Source organism: Channa argus, chromosome 18 (assembly GCF_033026475.1).
Source record: "Channa argus isolate prfri chromosome 18, Channa argus male v1.0, whole genome shotgun sequence".
In the NCBI taxonomy this organism is placed as follows: domain Eukaryota; kingdom Metazoa; phylum Chordata; class Actinopteri; order Anabantiformes; family Channidae; genus Channa; species Channa argus.
Genome location: NC_090214.1, coordinates 7254070 through 7279092, shown reverse-complemented (window position 1 = coordinate 7279092; position 25023 = coordinate 7254070). Strand labels below are relative to the sequence as shown.

General features: G+C 38.8%; 1 protein-coding gene across 2 annotated transcripts; it reads right to left on the bottom strand.

Annotated features, from left to right (window-relative positions):
- Window positions 1-620: 620 nt before the first annotated feature.
- LOC137103382 (lysosome membrane protein 2-like) lies at window positions 621-21590 on the bottom strand. 2 transcript variants are annotated; one of them, XM_067483677.1, is made up of 13 exons: window positions 21145-21590; window positions 13008-13165; window positions 11937-12084; window positions 11558-11749; window positions 11300-11391; window positions 10664-10783; window positions 6717-6895; window positions 4612-4730; window positions 3709-3782; window positions 3547-3598; window positions 3154-3306; window positions 2970-3011; window positions 621-2702 (listed from the first exon to the last, which is right to left on the bottom strand). In XM_067483677.1, the coding sequence occupies exons 1-13, from the start codon at window positions 21265-21267 to the stop codon at window positions 2592-2594; spliced, it is 1563 nt and encodes a 520-aa protein (XP_067339778.1). In that variant the 5' UTR covers window positions 21268-21590; the 3' UTR covers window positions 621-2591. The 2 variants fall into 2 exon arrangements, with proteins under 2 accessions (XP_067339778.1, XP_067339779.1); XM_067483678.1 differs by lacking the exon at window positions 2970-3011.
- Window positions 21591-25023: the final 3433 nt, after the last annotated feature.

The window sequence follows — 25023 nt, the reverse complement described above, 5'->3', positions numbered from 1 at the left end:
CTTATATAGACAAGTGTAAGCTTTTCCAAATCATGTCCAATAAACTGAATTTCCCACAGGTGGACTCTAATCAAGTTGTAGAAACATCTCAAGGATGTTCGGGGAAAACAGGATGCACCAGAGCTCATTTTGTGTGTCATGGCAAAGGCCGTGAATATTTATTTCCATTTTTTTTCATCTTTTATTTTTTTCAAACAAACTTCTTTTCGTGTTGTTATTATGGGATATTGTTATTTTAAAGAAAACAATGAATTTTATCCATTTTGGAATAAAGCTGTAATATAACAAAATGTGGAAAAACCTAAGCTCTGTTAATACTTTCTGGATGCCCTGTAAGCAAATGTCATCCACATTTGTGTTTTTGTGGTGGCATTAAACAAATAATAGTCTAAAACATTGTCCAAATTAAATCATATTTGTATAAAATAAACTTACAATAGTACTACAATAGTATTACAAGTATTTCAGTTTTTTTTAAAAGTAGTACGTCTTGTAGTAAGAAATCAAAATCATCCTGTTAATAGCAAGTCTGTTTGTTTTTCCATTCATTCAGTTTGTGGGATGAACCTCAAACTTCTACAGTTCTTCCCTAAAACAAGGAGCAAACAAATGAAAAAAAGAAGACACAAACTACTTTTATTTTTGTGTACACAGTAAAAACAGTATTAGCAATCAACATTTCAAAACAAGATGACAATTAGAAGAATTTGTAGTTATATCAAGACATTTTGAAAGTACAATCTGTAAAGTATGGCACAAAGTATCCCTAAGTACAGTGTTTTCTGTGTTTTGGTTTTATCAGTGTTATAAAATAGTTTATCATCTTTATCAACTACACTAATATTGTGTAATACTGTATTTGCCATGCAACAAAAAAATGATTGATTTACCCATTTATTCAAACTCTCAGAACTATATTAAGTACTCTCTCTGAATCCTCTCTATTTTCATTTAGGTTTCTTATTGGACATAACTGATTTAAAGTATACGTCAAACAAAGACTAAAATCCAATTAAATTTCTAAAGGGAACACAGTCCAGCTTCTCCAATACTCCACTAAATTTATTGCTGAATATTACAGTGCATGTAATAAAGAGGTGAAAAAACTCATTCATCCTTATCAAAACTTTACAACAAAAAATAAGAGCATTAACAAATGTAGAGTTTATCACAATTCAATCAAAGTAATTCTGCAGCATTTTCTATATTACATTAAATGACACCTGAAACTGAACATTTTAGCCAGCCTTGCGCGAGAAAAGCAACAATATGATTCAAGCAGAGTGTTTTGAAAGTGCACTTTGACCTTGCCAGCTAAGCAAAAACCTCTTATTCATTCTTATTCAAAACATATTCATACTCTTACAACAAAACAAGATGTTTTGTTTGGTAGCTGAAATAAAACAACATGCACTTGAGAGTAGATTTGTTGGTATGGCATAATGTTTTTTTTTTAAACAAAATATGTGAAAACAATAAAAGGACAAAAAAAATCATTAAAAGTTATGCTTTTAAACAACTATACCATTTTTTCACAAAACACTAAAAAATGTGTTCTGGTGTCTGGTAGTAAGGGCCCTAACAACAGTATGAAAAATGTGCATTTGCACACTCTCTAATAATGGGAACTATATTTTGATATGGTGATGGTAGTTAGTATACGCAGTTATGCTGTGCAAAAGCAAGTCAGTACTGTATCCTGTCATATTCAGGGTTTTTGATGATAAAGGTATCGCTCAATATGGCACACAAAGACATTTGTGAAGCTCTGAGTTAAGATGTTCCTCATTTAAACATTTCTACACTAAAATTTACAAAAACACGAGAAGAATGTCTTAATTTACATGTATCCAAAAATATACAGTGTTATTGTCTGACATTCATTCCTCTCATAGGCTGAGAGGAATGTAAGCAGTTCAACACTTCTTTCACTGTTGTCTGTTGCAGCGTATGTATTTAGTTTAGGAAGAAATGCAAATGAAACACAATAATACTGAAGTGATTTAAATGATTTGCTGTATGTTGTGCTCCTCTATTCTGCTTGGACAATGTTTGAAAATATCTTAGCAGAGACCCCCTGAGAGCGATGTATTTTATCTAAAAACTCACAGTTTATGGATTTCATAACCCTGGTCCCATATCACCCTCTATGCTGTTAGGTGGTAATCAGTCAGTAAAAACTAAAAGAAGTGACCTTTAAAGCAAAGCAAAAATATAATCAGAGACCGAGGTGAGGCCACAGCATTAAATTCTAATTTATGTCATGGTAAAAGCTGTGTTTTGTTTGTTTCCTAGCCACACAATTTGTGCTAAACTGTAATCTGCTGTCAGAAATTTGACATGAAAAACCACCGAGTTTTCAAAAGAATGTCTTTCTACAAAAACAGCATAAACCCTGAAAGCTCAATCATATCCCTCAGATCTGGTCTAAGCGTAACAATTGTAACAACAAAAACAGGTTTCCAATTATGAAGGAGATGTTGACAATTTTCTGTGGTATTTTTTTCCCTCCCAAAATCCCAAATCCCTATTTGTAATTCTGAAGATTGTCTGTTTACAAAGCGTCCGTCAAACCATTCCCTCGGGCCCCCTCAAGCTTGTGGGTCGATTTTAGGTGTCAAACCAATAAAGGTTCCATTTTGGGGATCATCTTTTTCCTTGTCACTGACTGGAGAGTACGAAGTTTCATCTTCCGTGGAGCTCTGTAGTTGGAGATGGAGGATAAAAAACAGCATTAGAGCCTTGTGGTCTTCTGCTTCATGGAGATACAACCCAAAATGATGTATGTCCTACTTACATTGCCAATGAAATTAGTGATATAGTTCTTATGGATTTATTATTAATACAATCTATTAATGTGTTAAAATCAGACACATGACCAATACTGAATACATTAACACAGAAGGTTAAATAAAGCAAAACAATGCAGAAAAATGAAGCAAAGTCGTGAAATAACCATGAAAACTTACAGTATAGGAAGGCTTGGTAAACACAATGCGCTTAACTTCATTCTGCACAATAAATACATGCACAATGCATGTGTGGTTAGGCAACTGAACAAATTACCCAAAGACTATGACTTATTACTTATTAGGACAAAGCAGGTAAAGTATATGCATTTAGAGTAAAACGAGGTAAGAAGCGGTGTCGTACCTCCTGGTCACGGCCTCGGGCTAAAAGAATGATGAAGATTATGAGCAAAATCCCACCAAGTCCCACGATGATCAGGGGGAAGTTGGACACAAGATTAACAATGAGCAGCAGCTTCTGGACTCTCGCCGCAGATGCATCATCAATCACTACACTCTGAAAAGGATTAAAAGCCAAAGCAACAGATGTGTTAGAGAAAGGAAAGTCTGTACCCCAATCATATCTACAGAAAATATTTCTAGCAAATGAGTCCTGGTTTTTGTTGTTTAAAGCTGTTTCCCAATGCTTTACACAAAGAGGTTCCTTTTTAAAATGTTGGTCCAACACTCTCCAGGACTGTAAATTCTGTAAATTCATTTTGGGAATATTCACTGAAAATGTGTTAATGCTTCATACCTCATTGAGGAACATGACGGGAAAGACTGTCTCATTGATTCCTTTAGTTTTCCTGTGTCAAATACAATGAAAAGATGAAGTGAAAACAGTGAAAAAGGATCAAAAACAGTGCAGACACACATGCAGCACAACTGTACGATAATAGTGTTTGTGGATACTCACGGAAATCCGAGAATTCTGCTGAGCAAGACATTTATCTGTGCCCTCTTGTTGGCACGTACGATCACTCCAGTGGTCTGTGAGAAAAAAAAATAGTTAAGACAACACAATTAGTTCTGTGACCTTTACAAAACAGTGTAAAATTACTCAACAAAAGTACAAAAGTGCTGAGATGTAAATTAATTTAAAATACGTTATTAAAATAAGTTATTAAATTATTATCAGTAATCCATTCATGTGTATTAAGGGTGAAATAATGCTGTTATAGGTAGTTCACATAGAGTCAAATGAAAGTATATTCAGTTTGTAAAATACACAATATTTGTTGTATATTATTCTGGTACTGTTTTCGGCTGTAATGTTACTTTATTGTGTCCACAAAGAAAATGCAAATCAAAAAGAGTCTTAAAAAATAAGAAACCATTGTTATCAAATTCAACCTGAAAGTACCCTAACAACTACAGAAACATGATAAATAATATAATAAAACAATCATAGTAGTGGAAATATAATTTTCACCTATTTACTATGACGTTATATATTTGTTTGCTTCTAAATCATCATACAGTAACTTCAGTTTGCAAAAAAATATAGTGAAGTAAAAGGCTCATATGTCTCTAATTGAATCAAAATATAAAGTAGTATAAAAAGGAAATACAAGAACAAGCAACTTAAATGTGTACAGTATCGGAGTATGTGCATGTACTTAGATACATGTCTATGACCGAGTACTGTGAGGATCATTCACATGCATGTACTACTACTTACTCTCCACTAGGTGGTGTGGCAGTACATCGTAATGTATCGTGGCATTCCTTCATCACACATAGTACTAAAATGCTTTCTTGCCTGACTGACAGACACAAACTGTCTGACAAACTGATAAACTGTGTGCTGGTGGCTTACTGGGTTAAGGTCCAGGAATGTTTGGTGATGCTGTGTTTGAGGGTCCATTCCCTCAATGGCAGCCACATATTTATCTTCTGCAAGATAGAAGTGAGGAAAGGAGGCAACAACTGGGGCACCTATGGTAGGGAAGGGGAGGAGAGGAAAGGAGTGGGGTGAAACAAAATAATAAATTAATAGGAAAAGCACAGCATATGTCATAAAATCTATGAAAACCAAAGCAGTCCTCCTTTCTTCACTTCATTTACTGGAGTAAATGTCAAAGCTTCATGCTGTGCGACACAGTGTTTCCACATCTCCAAATATGGTTTAATGAGACTTAAAGAGCCACTTCAGTTGCCACATGTCTCCATAACAAGGCATTACTCATTTGGCTCATTTATGCACTAATTAGTAGCGATCTTTATGACAAAACACATCACACAACACACATACACACACTAATACGATGATGGTTATATATATCTTAAATATATATCTTATATCTTAAAATATATCTTAAAAGTAGTTGCTTTATTTTCAACATGAATATCAGTCCTTCCTTTCACAGACTGACCAACAGGTAACACCATGTTGGCATGACATAAAACTTTGTTCCTGTTGTTTGATGCAAGATCTTATCAGGACGTAACAAACAGCAGTGCTCAAAGAGGGTCACTAATCTGGCCTCCGCTGCAGAAACATGTTACTCAAGGTCAATATTCTAAAGAAAACAAATCAACCATGATAGTGTAAATGTAGTATATTAATAGACCACCACATGGCTTGTTATTTAATCACTGTATCTGATATCAAAGGAAAGAATCGTGTTAGCCATGCTGAGTTCCTTCCTCATATTGTCAGCAGGACTTATTATATCCCTACAATAAAGAACTATAGGCCAAGTGAAAGCAGCAAATGACGTGATTCGTTCATGATTTTGTTCGACTTGTGAATATTTGAAAAAGATCATGCTTGAGGTAGAGGGCCTGTGGCTGTGAAGGAACCACCTGTGTCTGAGCAGCAACAAGGTCAGATGGTGGCCCGGTTAGAGGTGCTGATGAAGTGGGGCAGAGGTGAAAGTTTTCCTGCTCTTGTGTCTGGCAACAGTTGCTTGACGAAAACACTGGACGCCCACAGTCACCTGAGAGGCCGTTCCCGTGACAACATACAAGGTCACTTTAGCACAAACACGCGCATTCACACATATTTGTAGTAGTACACATAGAGTATAAGCACCATTAAGCGCTTGACTAATTCCTTACTTACTCTTTTGGAGCCGCCTAACCTCGGTTGCTACTAAATAAAATGTGTGCCACCGTATGACCTCAGAGGCCTTCTATTTGTTTTTGCAGGTTGACTTGGCTCTGTAGTTTTAGTACAGCCTTTGATTTTGTTCATTTTAGGGCATGCTGAAAATCATATGTCTGTGTTTAATCCACTCATTATGTTCTGCATTTGGCAGTTTGGACTTAAAATTAGTTTTTAAATGTGCTCACATAATGCAAATTGAAGTGTTCACGTTTACTTTTATTAAACTGTTTTTTTTTTTAAAACAAGCACACACGGTATATTATTTGTAGTAAACTTGTTAATAACAGCACTATTGTTACAGCTTTTCCCACAGATAATGATTGGGAATAACTGTGCAGTTAACAGAGGCATTGAGGTAATGCCTGGTAGGAATCAGGTGACAGGGCTTACCGCCCTCACAGCTACTGGGCCGGTCATAGTCAGATGGTCCCTGAGGTTTGGGGAGAGCTAGAGAGCTGTGTCACATGGGGCATTTAGAGGGTATTACCAATACTGGTGACAGCTGGAAATAAAATTAAATGAGGACTCAACTGATTTCCTGTGTTGTGGGTAAGGGTTCAAAAATGTAAAGTGTGCTGGGTCTAAAGCAGAAAGAACAGAGCAATAAAATCAAAGGTCATAGGGAGGAAGTTTTGTGTTGTATTAAAGGTCAGAGAGCGATGACAAAGGCTTTGTGTGGAATGGTCAGCTAACGCGAGACAAGGGGAAGAGAAAAACAGAAAAATTTTGAAAATATGTGAGAAGCCATGAAAGCAGAAATGAGTGAATTGAGAGATGGTGTGTGAAAGAGCAAAGCATGTGGGTGACATTACCCTTCCGACAGGGGCTGACTTTCAGAAGGCCAGTTCCCAGGCACTCCTTAGGGGTGACGCAGAAACCCTCATTAGCTGGGTTCTCCTCTTTGCTGGCCAGAACAGATCGCGGTGGTGTGAAGCGGTAGGCTGGGATCCCTTTCACCTGCACATCTTTCTCAAACTCCATGTAGATCGACCTGGAGAAAGGAGAAAGCAAGAAAATCACATTACAGTTTGAAATTAAAGTCCGCTTTCTCTATGCGCCATTTGAAGCTTTCCCAGACGAACCTTCTTCATTTACGGGAAAAAAACTTCATGTTTTTGAAGTTCATGTTTCAGTTATAATCTAAGATCATAAGACACATGTCTGCTGTGTCTTCTCAGTGTAAAGGGGAAAGGAAACCTTTCATGTTTCTGCACGACTATGTACGTTTGCAGAAGAAGAAGCAGAGAATTTACAGTGAATGACTCACATTCACATTGCAAGTACGTTGTGCTTGACATTGTTATTGTATGATTTATTTTTAATTAACAGTATGTTGATTTTTCTTGTCTGAAACTTCTCCCTTACAAAAATGTCTTTCGTTGGGAGTTCCCTGGTCAAATAACGGCTGAAAAAACACGGTCGGAAACACGATTTGTCCTGCTGAGACACCCTAAAGGAACAAGCACTGGCCACCAATGACAAAAACGTCGGTGGATTTCTTCTAACTTCACCCTTGTGGTAAATCCTGTTGAAACAAAGCCTTGACATTTACTCCACATAGTGAACTGAATAGCGAAGCATTTTCTTTTGTCTTGACCTTGCTTTTGTCAACGGACTGGACAAAATGTACATCTTCAATTATATTTCAATGTTGTGTTTTTACAGCTTCTAATTGAATTACTGCTAGCAGCAGTTCTGTCCTGTCTAGAGAATTTCTACGATTTTCAGTGAGAACAAAGGAGTCTATACAGTGTGTGCCAACTGGTCGGGAGGATGCGGCCCTTTGCTACCCAGCCCACCAATTGTGCAACAATACTGTAAAGACCTTTCCCTCGACCTCTGTGAGAGAAGCCGAGTAAAAAGCCTTAAGTTCTTCTTCACTAGAGCAGGACTGAAAGGCTCTGCCTTGTACTGCTGGGTATGAGAAACCTAATCTCAGATCAACTAAAGCGTGATGCAGTTCTTCTGGTCTTCAATTCTTTCAGCGTGTGAGACACATAATTTGGAACAACATATCAGCTGACATGAGACACTTCTACTACCGGTGTAAAAATATTTTTAAATCTGCGTGTTACAACTTTCAGCAAAGTCGAGGCACAGACGTGTGTCCTCTTTATCGTATCCCTTTTTACAGAACTAACTCAAATCAAATAGACATTTTAAATAAGAGGTGCTGCCTTTAGGAAACAATTTAACATGTTCAAAATCCATCAGAAATCTTGAGGTTTTTGTGGCTCAGCTATCTGTCACAGGACCAAAAGATCAGTACCAAAGTCAGGTCAGACATTTCCCCTCCAGATCCATGCAAGACGTAATTTAAACACTGCTCTTAAAAAAGTCTATATGTGTGTCAAAGGTAACAAACTTAAGTTCTAATGGAACATTTCCTTTCCAGATTATGATAAAAAAACAGGATAGGGATAGGGAGTGGAAGGGTGTCTTCCCTTTAGTCACAATACCAAAAAAAGCCACAACAAGGTCCCCAGGAAATGATTAAGTAGGTGAAAGTGTTTTGTAAACATGTGGGAAAGGGGTGTTTGACACAGGTCCAATCAGCACAAAGGTACAGACATGTTACAACAGGTTCTTTCCATGCTTAACAAAAAGCGGAATATGTCCTTCAGGAGCTTGTTGTATTTTTAGGTCAAGGCAATTCAGAAGCTCTCAATGTATAAATTGCAAAGACAAGAACACAGTCTTATCCGTGGGATGGCACTTTTATGTTGCAACAGCTCAAGCTCTGTGTTCGAGAAATTACACCCCAAGGCTGAAGTCATTCATCAGCCAGTCAGCGCGTGAGAAGTAGAGACACCCCTCAAGAGGATCCTCCAGAAATGTTTATGTCCTCACGGGAATTAGCAGAGTCTGGCAGAGGTAACTGCAAGAAAAAAATAGAATTGGACGGATGCGCACAGGCCATGTGACATGGAAAATTAATTAAACTTGTTGTTCCAGCTGGTTAATACCATATCCATATTTTTTTTAAAAACTGATGCTATTACAGCATGTCACTTTAACAAATCTCTTCCGTCTTCATTGTACTCCAGACCAACATTCTCCTTCACTCGAGCCTTTCCATAAAACGTTTCCTGGAAACTGCCAGTTAGTTTTTCATAGTATATGCAGTAAAGCCTTGGAGGAAAGACAGAGGTCACCTGTAGCGCTGTTTGTAAGTGATCAGGATGTTATGATAACAATCCATGGGATTCAAGGCCTGCAAACATACCATACCAGATATGAAAGACCTTGGCCTGTTCTGTGGAGACCTGAGTTAAGTTGAGAACATTTTTTGTTTAGGTCATGTCTCAGATTTAGACATCATAACCATAACTTTAAAGTCCTAATCACACCGTCCTGCTAAAATGTCTTATGTGGGATCTTAGGTAACATTGACAATTGGCAGAATGCAAATCTCTGACAGACTTCTTGACTGTGATGACAAAAGCTGTAATACAATCTTTGAGTGGGACGAACAGTAATCTCATATTTATCTAACAATAAGAGTGAAGCCTCCGTTTTTCACTAACGCACATGCACAGACAAAGGCAGTAACACCAGCGCCATTGTTCACGTTTGTGCTTGTGTAGGATTCAAAAGGACAACCACCAGCAAACAGATCTGAACTCAATCATCCCTCACCAAAAACAGATTATCTTTCTTGTGAGCTTCTGCTTTCACACAATGTAAACAGAAGCCATGGCAACACTTCAGTTGAGGTTGAGCTCATTGCAAAGAGCAGCATCACAGATGGTATCTCACCACAAATTTCTATTCAAAGCTGTGTGGTAATGGTAAACTACTCCTGACCTGACTTTACATACTTCTTCTCACTGTTACTGTGAAACCCAAAAGCAAGAGGCTTTCATTGGGATTTACACAATATCTTTCACACTTTCGAATTGTGTGCAACCATGCCCATATTTAAACAACAGCATGACTTCGTCTCTACCTGACTGCAGTATTTAATTCTATAGAAGATGTTTTTAAACCCATGCAACACATCACACAAACTAGTGTGTTAGTGTGCTAACCAGTGCTGTCAAATGTCACTAGCTTTATATGTGCAGTATTTAGTCATGAAGCTAATTTTACAAAAAAAAAAAAAAAAAAACAACAACAACAAAAACACTGAATTTAGATTTAGTAACATTTTAGCCCTCATACATTAAAAGAAGTTTAATTCAAAACAATAATATGCTGGCTTAATATATCCTAAATAAAGTCTCCCAGCAGTCCAACTCAGAGGTCTTCTGTTCCAGTAGCTCACTGTGTGTCATGACATTCAAGGAAGGCAAATCTGCTCTTAACAGTAGATTTTGTAAATGCACCCACATTAATTTTTAATCATTCACTTGAGTGTATGGAATTTGACATTTTGCCTTGGATGAGGGGTTATACTTTTCTTTTTTAATCAAAAAGTACTCAGCAGTTTAAAATTGTGTGTTGCTGGTTGTGCTAGAAAAAAATTACTGGATTCTGAAGGCGTTCCTGTAGGATTCATCATCTGGGTACAATGGGTATTTGCTAATTCCCTAACAATGACCGAACAGCTGCTGAAATACTTCAGTCTGGAACAAAGTGGGATAGACTAATATTGCCACTGACAGAGTCATGCCAGTAGCATTGCTAGATTACTACAGGGCTATTTTCTAATTATAATCTCTTCACTCACCAATAAAAAATACAGTAGCAGCAACCACTGTAAGTGTGGTGGTTTGTCTCTCATGTCACAAAAAGGCACACTGGTGCTGAACTGTACCTGCAGAGGTCTGGAGTGAAGATTTGAATGCGTTCCTCCTTGTCTAGCAGGGGATGGAAAGCACTTCCATCTGATCCATTGATGCTGTTGCTTTGGTTAGTCGACCAGAAACTCAGCTGTCTGCAAAACAACAAAATTTATCTCTTTGGGGAATAATTACAGTGACCTTATAGGGTTTTTCAAATACTGTATTTAGAAAGAAACAATGACAACAATATTTTTGTTTTTTTATGGTTGGATAAGCTGTTTTCATCCTACTTTGATCTTCATCTTAATAACCTTAAATTACAATGAAAAGATTTTGATGATCACAAACAATTTTATCTGAAAGTCAAAGTTGAAAAAAGCATTTCCCAGTAGTAGGAAGGATAATTGGGGGCTCTAGGGGAACTGGGATGAAAAAGTAAGATAAGTTAAAGCCATTATTGAGGCTTTCAAAGTATCAGGATGTCCTGCCCTGTAGTCCCCTCCCCTGTGCTAGAGCAAAAGCCCAGACCAGAAGCAAGCAAACAGGCCTTTGGTAGTATTGGCAAAAACCAGCCGATTTGGGAATGTTGAGATGTTTCAATCTAAAGTTACGCAATGAAGTTTCATCACTGTGCATGAAGACAGAGCATGAGTGTGAGTCTATACTACCTTTGACCTTGCCATGTTTTGACCCGTCCATAATCCAGGTAGTTCTGCACCCCAGTGTGGTAGATAAATTCTCCGTCATTAGTTCCATTTTTCTAAATCAAACAAAAGATTCAAATTATTAAAATTAGTTTGAAAAGAACTCAATTTACCATAGAAAAAACCTGATTGTCCCTGATTGTAAGAGTGACTGGCCCCCATGAAGGAATATGAGCAAAATCCATCTGATGTTTGTCAGTTTACATGTAAACCTGTACATGCCTTGTACATGAGGCCAAATGTCGTTTCCACCTCTGGATTGCTGGCAGCAACGCGGACCAGCAAAGGATCTACATAGCCCCACAGCAATTCATCCACAGTCCGGGTGGTGAATAACTCGGACTTATAAGTGTTCATCCAGATAGCCACCATGGATCTCCTAAATACACTGTCTTTCACCTTAGTCATTACAGCCTAGAGACAGGAAATGGATCAGAGAGCAGAAGGGTCAGCAAAGAATGCAGGACGTGAAGATTAATAAGTGGGGGTTGAGGAAAAAAAAGTGCAGAAGGAAATTATAAGAGTTACAAAAAAATACAGTCAGCTTTCCCAGAATTGGACCTCCACTTTTTTTTAGCCTGACCTATAGTTCATGACTTACCCAGGCAGGGATGTTGACAGTGGTGATGACATCCACAGCTGGATCTCCCCCAGATTTATCTCTCAGGAACACAAAGCTTTTGACGTTGTATGCAGACACCATTGTGTTGTTTTCTACCATGGACACATTGTCTTTGTACCTGTACTCCCTGCAAACAACACCATAAGACATGAGATTTTCTTTAATTTTTTTAATTTTATTACGATTTCGAGAATTGTTCCCGCATTCCAAATGAGCAACACAAACCACAACATAAATTTGAGATTAGGTTATGTGGCAGACATAGATGAGCCTTAATATTTAATGAGTGATTCCAAGTGACTAATATACACAAAACTGCACATAGCAATTACTGATTATAAACATTGAAACTTATGCTTTTAATGTGTAATAAATAAAATCTGTCTCTCTCTCTCTCTGACTCTCATTCTCGTTTCCTCTCTCACCCTGTTTTCCTCGGCACTACTTCCTGTTTCCAGGCTTTTTTTTGTTGTCCCCACAATCCCACTTCCTGCCTATAGTCCATAATTAATTCCTGATTGTTTTCACCTGTTCCCCAGCCAAATTAAACCCAACTCCCTGCTAGATTCTTACAGTTGTTTCCCAGATGGAACACTCAGCCTTCTGGTTTAGAAGGACTGATGCGTGTTCATATCTGGTCTGAAGTTTGGTTTATTGTGTTCTCTATCTTGCTCTGTAGTTTGCATACTTCTTTTAATAGTTTACTCTGGCTTCTTTTTTCGGGTTTGTATGTATACACTCTGCTTTAGCTTTCTCTCTGGTACCTTCCTAGTGACTTTCTCTGTTTTCCCATTTTTGTCTCAACCTTGTATTTTGTTACTGGTTAGTGCTTGCAGTTTTATTTGGTTCTGTTATATTCTGTAGTTTTTAGGTTTATGTGTTTTTGTTAGTCAGGTCCTGTTGTTTTGCTAGATCCAGTTCACATTGCTACACCAATCCAGACAACAGTACGTGAAAGTGTGCAAGCACAGCACGAGGTATTCGATGATACGTAAGTATCTAAACACAGAAGTTTCATGGGAGATACACGACACGTGTAAAGTATAATACCTGTAAGTATAGGGTCCAACCTGCTTCAGCACTGGCTTTTTCCCTGCAAGGAATTCGTCCAAATTGGTCACATTGAAGAAGAAGTACTCCATGTAGACGGGAGGGGGAGGGGATTTCCATGACTCAAACACACGACTGCCTTCTACCAAAACAATTTCCTGTTGTGACATAAAGTGTACATCTCAATTAAAATCAAAGCACAAAATTATACAGCGGCACTGCTGCCTCACACCTAGAAGGTCCCTGGTTTGAATTAGTGTGCATGTTCTCCCCGTGCTTGTGTGGGGTTCCTCTAGGCACTTTGCTACACTCTGGGTTTCTCCTACAGTTCAAAGACATGGATGTTAGGTTAATTGGTGACTCTAATTCGGCCAAATGTGTGAGTGTGAACGGTTGTCTGTCTGTGCATGCCACTCTTTGTTGGCCCTAACAAAGACTGGAGACCAGGGTGTACCCGCCTCCTGCCTAATGACAGATGTCCAATATCAGTAAAACAAAAAGACATTATATACTAAAAAACAATTAAAGCTTGATTAGGGCTGTGCCGATGGAAGGTCATCTGACCTTAGGAAGCATTCAGATCCTTTTATCTTATTGTTGCACAAAATGAAGCAAAATGGAAAACTCTTCTGTGATCAGATGGAAACCATGGACGCCATATTCTGTGGACTAGAGAAGAGAGGGACTGTCCAGCTTGTTATCAGCAAACAGTTCAAAACCTGCATCTCTGATTGTATAGAGGTGCATTAGTTCCTCCGGTGTAGGCAGCTTGCACATCTGAAAAGGCACCATCAATGCTAAAAAGGACATAGAGGTTTTAGAGCAACATATGCTCCCATCCAGACAATGTCTCTTTCAGGGAAGGCCTTGCATATTTCAGCAAGACAATGCTAAACCGCATACTGCATCCATCACAACAGCATGGCTTCACAGGAGAAGAGTCTGGGTGCTGACCTGGCCTGTCTGCATTCCAGACCTTTCACCAATAGAACAAATGGTCTCCTCACTTCCAGTTAGTAAAGGAAGAGGAGATGCTACACAATGGTCACCCTGTTCCAACTTTTTTGACATGAGTTGCTGCCATCAAATTCAAAATGAGCTAATATGTTCAATGAAAAGGTAAAACTTCTTAGTTTCAACATCTGATATGTTGTTTATGTTCCAATGTGACTAAAATATGAGTTGATGAGATTTGCAAAGTATTGCTTTCTGTTTTTATTTACATTTACATTTCCAACTTTTTTAGTATTGGGGTTCTACATTCATTACATTGTTTTAATATTTTTTGTGGTATCAAATTGGTATTAAGAATAGTGGGCTTCATATCGTGACAACCCTACTTGTGAGCGGCAGTGTTTCGAAGTGCTGTTAGACCAAATTCCATGTAAAATGTTAAAAAAAAAAAGGTCTTTCCGTGTCCATGTGATACATGTTTTGGATTTAGAGTTTTCCCAATGTGTTCCTTTTAAAAACAACCCAGAGAACAAAAACATCCCCTGGGGGATGTGGGGGGCGGGGGCCGGGGGGGTCTTAGATGCAAGCTGCTGTCTGAGTGTAAGACAAGTGCACTGGCTGCACACATGCACGTATTAGGGGAGACCCTTCCACGGTGCCATTGTCAGGGGTTGCCACTGACAACGGGCAACATTTGCAGAGAGCCGCCAGAAGACCATGAGATGCAGAGGATTGGATACCCATTGGCTGTGCAGGATGGAGCCCCTAATGATCTGAGCCACATTCCTCAGGAGCGGGCCTTATGAGGCCCTGACAATGCTGGGATCTGTACTGTCATGTTTCATTAGATAGTGGTGCTACAAATGTCTCGTAGCAGATATCGCCACCTCTGGACTACAATGTCCTGATTTACTTTTGAGCTGTTGGTAAACACAGATATTGAAAAAATGGTGTTTACAAAAATCTAATTTATTTTAAAAACACATCAAGAAAAAATCTCAGTTTGGCCTAATTGTGTCAGATTTCAGTGAAGTATGCAACACGCCTCTTCTCAAAAAAGCCGAACACACCAGCGAGACTCATTATTTTAGGGGAGCACAGCCCCACCTCCTATAGAGTCTCTTCTATTTGCTCAAAGACAAACAGTTTAGCTGAGTAGCCAAGGACAATAAAGCTGTCACCTAAGATAGAGGAAGGGAGAGCATGGTCTTTCTATGTTGTCCTTTCATGCTTTGAACAATCAATATGGTGACCCTCCCTGCACGCTACATAAAATACTACATAGAAAACAGGAACAGTGAGACCCTCTTATCTCAGTTCTTAACACTGCTATTTTGACACCACTCCCTATATGAAAACATATGTTGCAGGCAAATACACAAATACACATACTGCTACTGCTTTGATGTTGAGGGAGCCAAATACATATGTGAATAACACTAGGTGCAGCAAGAAGCTATTCACCACACTTGGGTTTGTCTCGGTAACACAGCACTACCAGCTGAACTATAATGCAACCCTGCAGTTACTGAACCCATTACATTCCAATCAGGTTTACACCCACTGCAGTAACCGTTTGCACAAACACACTTAAAGTAGGACTGTTTGATTAATAAACATGTGAGTGAATGAATTGCAAAAACGGATTGCTAGGAAATGGTTGGAAATTGGTAGAGATAAGGATGAATTCTAGAAGCTTACTGACTTACTTATTGACTTTGGTATTTGCTTGATTATTGGTTGAACAATGGTTTATAATTGTGGCTTTCAGTAAAATATCTCAACAACAACTGGCACATAAAATCACGTTGCCTACAGGATGAATTGCATTCACTTTTCATGAAGTCAACCTTTCCATTTGTCCAGTTAGTTTGTTCACTGTATCGCTTGGCTGTACTTTGAGTTTAAGCTTACATGGTTAATATCATACAGGCTAAAACATCAGCATGTTAGTTTTGTTATAGCATGTAGTTAGCCACCAACATGATTTCAGAACTACTGTAATACGTTGGCCACGTTAACAATTATGAGCCTTAACTTTAATAAGTTGTGGAAGATCTTCCCCTGAATATAAATACAAATTGTTCAGTACAGTGGGGAAGCATTTTATTTGTGTGTATATTAATGGTTTCAAAGAGATAAAACCAATTAATGGCCCCATGGCCTTTTGTGGCTTAATTCTTTAGACTAATTGCTGAATAAAGCTGAAGGAACCTATGACACTGCCATCAATGGGCTGCTAGCCACTATGTCTAGTCAGGTTTATGCAAAATGACCAAATATCCTGTTCAGAGACATTTTGCACCATCACCTCATCAGCAGTTTATGTCACACTGACCCTGCTTGACTCATAATGGGGTTGAGGGGTTGCCAACCAAGCTGGTTTCCCAATAAACTTAGTAGTGTGAAAGAGGCTTAGCACACAAAGAGAGTCTACTGCTGGGAGGGTTTCCATGGAATGAGATCCCTCACAATGGTGTAACTGGGGTAAGGGGGTTACTTGATACGACAGAAATAAATCATGCTGTCAGGCTGCAAACAACTGTGTGTCTGCTTGTGAGTCACACCCAAATGAATTTTTGACAATTTTTATCTGTACTGCATACCACATCATCTATAAGCATATCAAGTATTTAAAGAGGCAGATACAAAGCAGATTCTGAAAAGTGTGGTTCAAATAGTTGTTCAGTAAAGCATTTATAAACTCATCTCACCCACAACTATCCCGCCATTAAGCTCATCAGCCTTCCCCTAAATACCCAAGTAGTGTACTCATGTAAAGGTTAAATGTCCATATACAATAACAGCGGATGTGGTCCATGGAAGAACTAAAATGATTAAACTAGCATAGCACCACTCAACTCTCACCCAAGTCTCTTTAAATGGTTGTCTGCACTCATAAAGCGCTTTGCACTGCTCCTCATTCACCCATTTGCACTCACACTGATGGCGGAGCTGCTATGCAGCTGGCCTCCACTCACCAGGAGCAACTGTGTCAGTGTCTTGCTCAAGAACACTTTGACATTTAACCAGAGGAGCCGGGGATCAAACCAACAACTGCGGGATTGGTGGACAACAGCTCCACCTCCTGTGCCACAGGCGCCCTTTACTGTCTGTAAAAGAATTCTCAAAAACCAATACGTAAAGAAATATCAACTTAAGTCCTGTAGAGTCCCATCAGACTGTCATAAGGCTTAAGCCTTGGTTTCCAGTATGCCTGACAAACCACTCTTCAGATCTCTGCACTGGCGTCCTGTAGATGCCCGCATCACATTCAAAGCTCTGTCTCTTGCCTACAGAGTCGTCAAACTGCTGAAAACAGAACTCTTTCTATTCATTTCTATTCATTTAAATTTTAATTTATATGTTCTTTCTTTTACTTCATCTCATAGCACTTTGCTTTCTCCTTGACTTAGATTTTTGTTTGCCTTCTACCTCACTTGTAAGTCGCTTTGGATAAAAGTGCAAATGCAAAAGAACCCATATGTCAGCATTGTGCATGTAAATCCAATCAGTTACGGGCAAGTTTATTTATTGTGTATTACATGGTAACCAAATTAGAGAAAATTAAGTTAGTTTAGGCTACAGAAGTGTTGAATTTGTGCACTGACACGACTTCATCAAATCATTGGAAATATGGACACAACAAACTTCAAACATCTTTACAATTTTATCTATAGCTGAAGGTTCATTCCCTTTTAATGAACATTAACGTTGATTCTTTGCAGCCATTTGTCTTTACCTTAGTCAACTTTTCTCTAATTTCTATAATATTTAGCATTCAGACAAACTCTAAGCATAAAAAAGCTTTGTGGACATGTCTCCTGACTCCTTAATCTAGTGCTAAGCCATCTGATACCGGTTATGGAGAGACAGGTTTGATATGAAAATAAGGATGAAGGTGTGCCATATGATAATAGTGAATGTGAGACGAGTATTTTCCTGGCTGTGGTGTTATCAAAGTGAAGTGAACCTTCTGGGAATGCTTTGAAATGACTAAAACAGTCCGAACATTTGGCAATCTGGGAAATCTCTGGATAGAAAGTTACAGTCATTAAAAGTACGTAGTACATTATTGCAAATGGGGTAAAAATAACAGAAGGGTCCACAGCAAATTAACCAACGCTGAGCAAATGCTTCCTCTGTTGCCACCAAACAGACTGACTGCAGATTTTTGTCACTGATGTTTGTACCTATAAACAACAGTGTTTGTGTTTGTGGTCCACTGATTTCCCTGCCCATGGGATTTGAGATCATACAACCAACACTAGACAGTGTGCAGAGGATGAAAATAGATGTTTACATTAGTTAACCATCAGATTCAAGCATCAGTGATAAAGTCACATCCACTGTACTTCCTCTCACAAACCAAACAATGTGATGCAGCAGCAAAGCTAAAGAAAATTCACTTTATTGTCCTCTTTTCCAACCTGCAATTCCTTCCGGTGCTTCTATATTTGCAGCATGTTTCTGTATTCCATTTATGTGTTGTCAAAGTGGCGAAGGTGTTTTTTAACTTGCTTTTGTTTTTGCTGTTTGCATGAGTGGAGCACCTGTACCTTTTCTAATGCATACGTTCATGGCTAAAGTCATGTGTCCTGCGGTGACCAAAATTCAGCCCAGCACGACAAGCACATTCTATGACATGTCCATACCAGACCCAAGCTGGAAGCACATGACTTCAAAATTTCACCCATGGGCACCGACGGGTCACCATTGGCCCGGGTCAGAGTATCCATACTCTAAATTGACATTACAGAGTGAAACACCTTTCATTACAAACAATCTTTGGCTCAGTACAGACACTGACTACAAAGGCCACTTCAACCAACAAGTTACTTATTGAATTTCTTCTTGTTTGCATTTCCATTCCATTCTTTAGTGATGTTTGTCTTTTTGCAGCGGTCAATATAGACTACAACCTGCAAGCTGCATTTTATTATACACTGCCGTTTGATAATAACTAACAGTGGCTGCTGAATTTAGGTGTACAAATGTAATTGTAGTCCCACCATTTCTACACTGACCGTGAGAGCTGCCTTAAACAAATGTCCAACACATTTTCAGTTAAAGCTAATTGAAAAACATTTTACTGGGATCTTTCACGGTTGAACAATGATTTATGGCAATTAGCTGTTTTCAAATCAATGTTGCAATTAACATGGATGAGATTTTTAAAACGGCAGAGCTGCAAAGGAAGCTGGTGTTTTTAAAAACAATTGTTATATTTTTAAATGCTACAGATTTTAAACAATCAGAGAGGTGTAAACACCCATCACCGTGGGTCAGCTGGGCTGCCTACGCATCACTGGGCCAAGTGCTTCTGAGCATCTCTTCGTAAAGTAGCCTACACGGCGATAGTGGAGTTAAAAGGGAAAGATGTGATGCCCCTCGATACAGTAACCCAAGCCTACAGTGAACAAGCAGCATATGCACTTAGCCACACTTCAAAGGAAGGCAGGTATTTCTGGCAAAAGTTTACCTACTTTCCTGGTCCATCAAGGAGGAAAAGCAAACTGAAAAGGTCAAACAGCAACAATTGTTGACATAGATTATTGAACAACTTTTTTTTATTAGACCAGCACATTTCTCCTTGTGGAACAGACCCTGATGAAACAAAATGAAGCCCACTTAACACATACTGCATACCTAACAATACTCCTCCTAAACCATTAAATTTAATTATTTCTCATATCCTTTAGGCCTACAGTAATTAGGAATTACTTTGGATCTACAATGTGCTAATCAAAGTATCTTAACATAGTGTATTAATGGAAGATGAACTAAAACTAACTGTGAGGAACAGAAAATGCTTATAGCACAATAGAGGCTGCATCATAATGAGCTATAAATATAGACTCCCTATCCATTTCATACATGCAATCTTTGGAGCCACTAGGAGGTAGTAACCAGAGTCACCTAACACCCCTCACAACAGTCTTGTAATCAGTGGCTGGTCAATTCTCACTGTCAAGTTCCATCTTAAAGTTTAGTAATGGCAGCTGGACACTCTTTTAAGTTTGACAGAACAAAAATCATTTCCAGTTGCACTGACTCACATTCTTGATAACCTAATGTGGACAACTACGGATCTTTGCCAATGTAAATATCTATGGCACAGTGTATGTGACTATGAGTCTTATATGAACAAATTTACTCTTTAATTACTATTTTTTTAAGTAAAAGCTAATTTTCATAAAGCAGAAATTTCACACATTTCACACATTGTACCAACCTACCTGAAACACTTAAAAGTCATTAACCACTCCATACACTGGATATACTGAAAAAAAGTTATAAAATATCAACTTTAGGAATCAATATTCTATCATTAAACCTTATGCGAATACTTTTATCACACCTACAGTGAAGGGAGCACCCATGTAATAGTGCCATTAAATGTCGTCATCAGTTTCTGTACTACTATGATAAGAGCACCCATGTAATAGCATCTCACCATACCAAAGAAAAGGCAACTTCTATGATCCAGACTCATTAAACAGACTTACAGCAGTGCAGAGATATGGACTGATACGAATAAAACAAATATGAATTTTATTTTGCATCTCACCCAGCCTTCGCCCGCCCCAGTCTAATACTTACATGCCTAGAATTTAGTCAGTAACTTTGTTTTATTCTTGCTTTCATTTTACATACATTTTAAGTCAAAGCCAAATAGAACTGATGCAACCTTTTCGTTAACTGATTAGTCAGTACAAAAAAAAAAAAATCATAACTCTTAATACTATTAATTAAATGAGGCATCTGTAAGTAATACTAATAGGCCAATAATAGCAGCTTATAACGCTTTAATAAATGTGTCTTTTCACACATTAGCAGATTTAAGTCTTTTTCCTCAGCACGTATGTTTGGAAACTAAAAGAATTGACTTTGCCATTATCATAAACAGCCATAACAGCATACAACATTTACAGGTCTAGTGAAACAGTCATTTGGGCATGAAGTGTCATCATCAATTATAATGCAGCAGACCTGGGTACTGTGCAATACTGTGCAATTAATAATTAATTACTCATATATAATCAAGCACAGCAGAGTAGCATATGTGAGTAAACTTTTATCGATATTCTCTTTCATTTTCTGCTTGCACAGTCAAAGAGGGAAGGACAGAATCAGTCATAGCCAACCTCTGCTACATACACTTGGAGTTGGGGGTTTTTACCTTCTTGAGGCGGTTGTACATCATCGTGCGGAAAACCTGTGCCACAAATAGGCCAATCCCAAGAACCAGCAGGAAGGCGCACATGATCCCGACCACATAAACCGCGCAGGACTTTCGCATCATGTCTGCAGGTGGCGGCTGGAGTCTCCTGCGGGATGGATGGAGCTTTGCACGAAGTTGAAAAAAAAAAAGAGTTTCAGGCTGTGAGCTGAACGCGTGATTCCACCGCTGCTTTCTCTTCGCGTCGGTGTGAAGTTTACTAAAGATTCTTTCACGGATGACCACGACCAAGAAGTTAGTAACGGTGTGAGGTGTTAAGTACGCTCCTCTCAAGTTTCCACACTGCAAAGATCTGGAGAGACTGCTGTTTGCTTGCGGTTACTGTTAAAACGATTAACTCTGAGTGGGTCCCCTGAATCAGTCTGAGGAGCCGGACTAAAAACTGTTCCCCAGGGCATTTGTAGCGGGGTTGCACACACTCCCGCCCCCTCTCGAGGAGGAGGACGCTGATTGGTCACCTGATTTGCGTAAGCGTGTCCGCCTTGCAGCTGCAGCATGCAGCAACGAGGACACAAGACCGTAACTAAACCCTAAACTTCGTGTCTCTGCTGCAGTTGAGGGAGTACTCACATAATTTATTTGAGTGACAGGAGCTGTGCCACGCTGTAGGCTAGAAATAGCCCACTAGTACTTGTAGCAACAGGCTACCACAGTGTGCAAGTGGTCTGTTACAAGCAGTTGTAGAATCTTTTTTAAATGTAGAAATACCACAGTAGGCCTATGAAAATAGTCAGTTCCAAGACGTATTCAGATCACCTGAAAGTTTAAATGTTTTATTGAGTAGTTTCGGAAGTCAAGTACCGATAACATGTGTAGTGTGACTTTCTACATGCAGCATTGGAGAAAGTGTTCAGATTATCTAAGTAGCAATACCACAATGAAGGCAACAAATACTCTGTTAGCAGCAGTGGGGAAGGAAGTACTTTGCTGAAACCCGTTTAGCCCATCTCAGAAAAAGTTACTCAGTGTTCGAAGAAGTGCTCATATTTTTTTCTGTCTCTTCCTTTCGTTTTGTACAGTGACAGTCATGTCATACGTTCCGGTGTGGTCTGCGTGGGCCTTCTCCTTTACTTGTCGTGGTTTACGTAATGTCTGGTGATACTACCTACGTATTGCCCCTTTATACACACTGACACAGATAGAAACTAAGCGATGCAGAAAGCAAAACTTGAATAACACTTATCAACCAGATCAGCAGATATATGTTATAGTGAAATACTGCTTCAAATAACTGCCTGTCACTATCAAACCAAGGGGAACCACCAACAGTTGGCAGAGTCTGAGGAAGTAGCTGCCACAGTAAACTGGATCATCCCACAAGTGCTTTCTGCTGTAGAGTGGTAGAATAGAACCACATACTTTGTAGTATGTATATACATACTTTGTATATACAGGTGCCTGCACTTAAACTATCGCTGTTTTCCAAAATACTGAATATTTTATTCTGCTGATAACTGTTAACTTTATTAGGATTTTTAATGCAGGAATTTTTTTTTTTTTTTACAACTGGCCTTTCTTTCTGTGGCCTTTCTTGTGTAGTTTACATGTTCTCCCAGCGCTTGCATGGGTGTCTTCTGGTCACTCTCATTTCTTCCAGCAGTCCAAAGACATGCATGTTAGGTTTCCTGGTGACTCTAAAATGCCTGTAAATGTGAATGTGAGTGTGAATGGTTGTCTGTTCACATCTCTTTGTTTTGGCCCTGAGATAGATTGGTAACCACTAAATGACAGATAATGGATGCATGGACGGATAATTGTACTTTTACTAAAGTGAAAGATGGGTGTACTTCCACAAACTCATAAAAAAAGCAAACTGTGTGAATTTGGGGGGGCACGCTACTTGTTGCTTTACAACATTAATCTGAATAATCTTTCACTTAGGTTAAGATTTTCTGTTTTTTTTTTTACTCTGTTTGAGATGTGTGTCTTTTTGGAGAATGTAGTTTGCGCTGCTGCCGAACTGTATTTCCTTAGAAACACATAGAGCTGTTATTGTGCTTGTGAGATAAATGACGCCTTAACATAAAACCTGCCTTTCGTACACACAGCCATTATCATACACACTCCCACATTTACAAAAACATCATCATCTGACACTCAGCTGACACATCAACACCAACCATGCCTTTTAGCAAAAATCATCTAAGTGGTTACTTTGGGTGGTAGCTCAGTTTGTAAGGAAGTTGTCTACTGACCACAGGGTCAGTGGTTTGATCCCCAGTCCCGGCTATATGTCGAAGTGTCTCTGGGCAAGACACCGAACCCCCAACAGCCATCCCCAGCTGTGCAGTGCTGGTCCAAGCCCGGTAGAAACACCTGGTGTAAAAACTGTGTTATTCAACCTGCAGATAATGATCTGCTGTGGTGACCCTGATCTGAAAGGTGAAAGGAAAAAAATAAAAATATAAATCTAAGTTACTTTCATTCTACTATATGTGTTACAGTCTGTTCTTGAAAGCTGAGAAGCATTTCAGCAAAAAGAACCCAACAAAAAACCACGTATCTGTGACTACAACCTCTCCACTGCAACACCCTCATAATGATGAATCATCTAGTCATTTTGGGACTTCTGCATATGTCAGCGTACAGAAAAGTAACAGAACAGAACTCCGAGGTGATGTTGCCATCAACCCTGACACACTGGGATCGGTACATATTGTCAGCAACAACTGATGCCAGTTTTGAAGTCTGTCTTAAAACTGTTTCTTAGCTGTTTCCTGTATCAGTTCTCAGGGGTTAGATCCTTTCCTGTGTTTTCAGAAAATGTAATCTCTTCCTCTAAGTGACAAGAAAACGGAGACTAACATTTAGTGTACAGCTGATATGTGTTTTTCAAAAGATTTTACTGTGAAGTCACCATTAGTTTTTTGCCAATATAGACACAAGGAATGATTACGCTTACACTTTAAATTTGCCCATGTGAGTTTTGTATTTATAAAAGTAAACCTGTTCTTTAATATCCTATCACAAACTGTACTTTTAGGGAAATGCTCATTCGCAACTGAACTGAACTTGAAGAGAAAGAAAATTACTGGTTACTGTTGGCACTAAAGGTGAACCCTGCCCAGATACAATGTTTGATGTGGCCTCTATTGATTCGCCTAAAAAAATATTGCTGAGGACACTCGCAGTGCCATGTCCCACATTCACACAGTAACACACCTTAGAGGTTCTGACTTTAGTTTGTTTTACCACTGAGCAGTTTCAAATGTCTAAATGGGGCCACTTTGTAGCCTGAACGTTTGTTTTGCACAGCCATGAAGGTCACATGCCTTTGTCACTATACATTATTAGTCTGCACCATACGCCCAGAGGCTGTTTGGTGTGATAACCCAGTTGCTTTGAGAATTCAAATAGGACAGCTGGAGAAGAGGTGCACATACAAACATAGACAAAACATAGTTTAACTTCAAACAACAATCCCGCTGAAGAAAAAGACCACAAGCCCTTTTCATCTGCTGTCCAAATTTTATAAATAGGCCATAGGAAATATATGCATTGTCTCACCATGATCCCCTGTAACTTGCATTGTACAGACTACGGTACAGTTAGAAACAATAATCTTTGAACATCAAGGTCATGCTACAGGAAAATGCAATCACTTGTACACATAGTTTCAATACGATGTTGCTCCTTTGAATTGCCATTGTACACGAAAACAATGACAGAAGTATTAGGATATACATACAGAGTTTAAACAAATGGTATTGTTCAGTTAATTATTTAAATTGTTTTTTTTCCCCTGCTCATATATGATAATAATTACCTTTAACTTTAACTAACCGTTTCTTGAAAGGGAACGTGTGTGTTCCTCCCAGT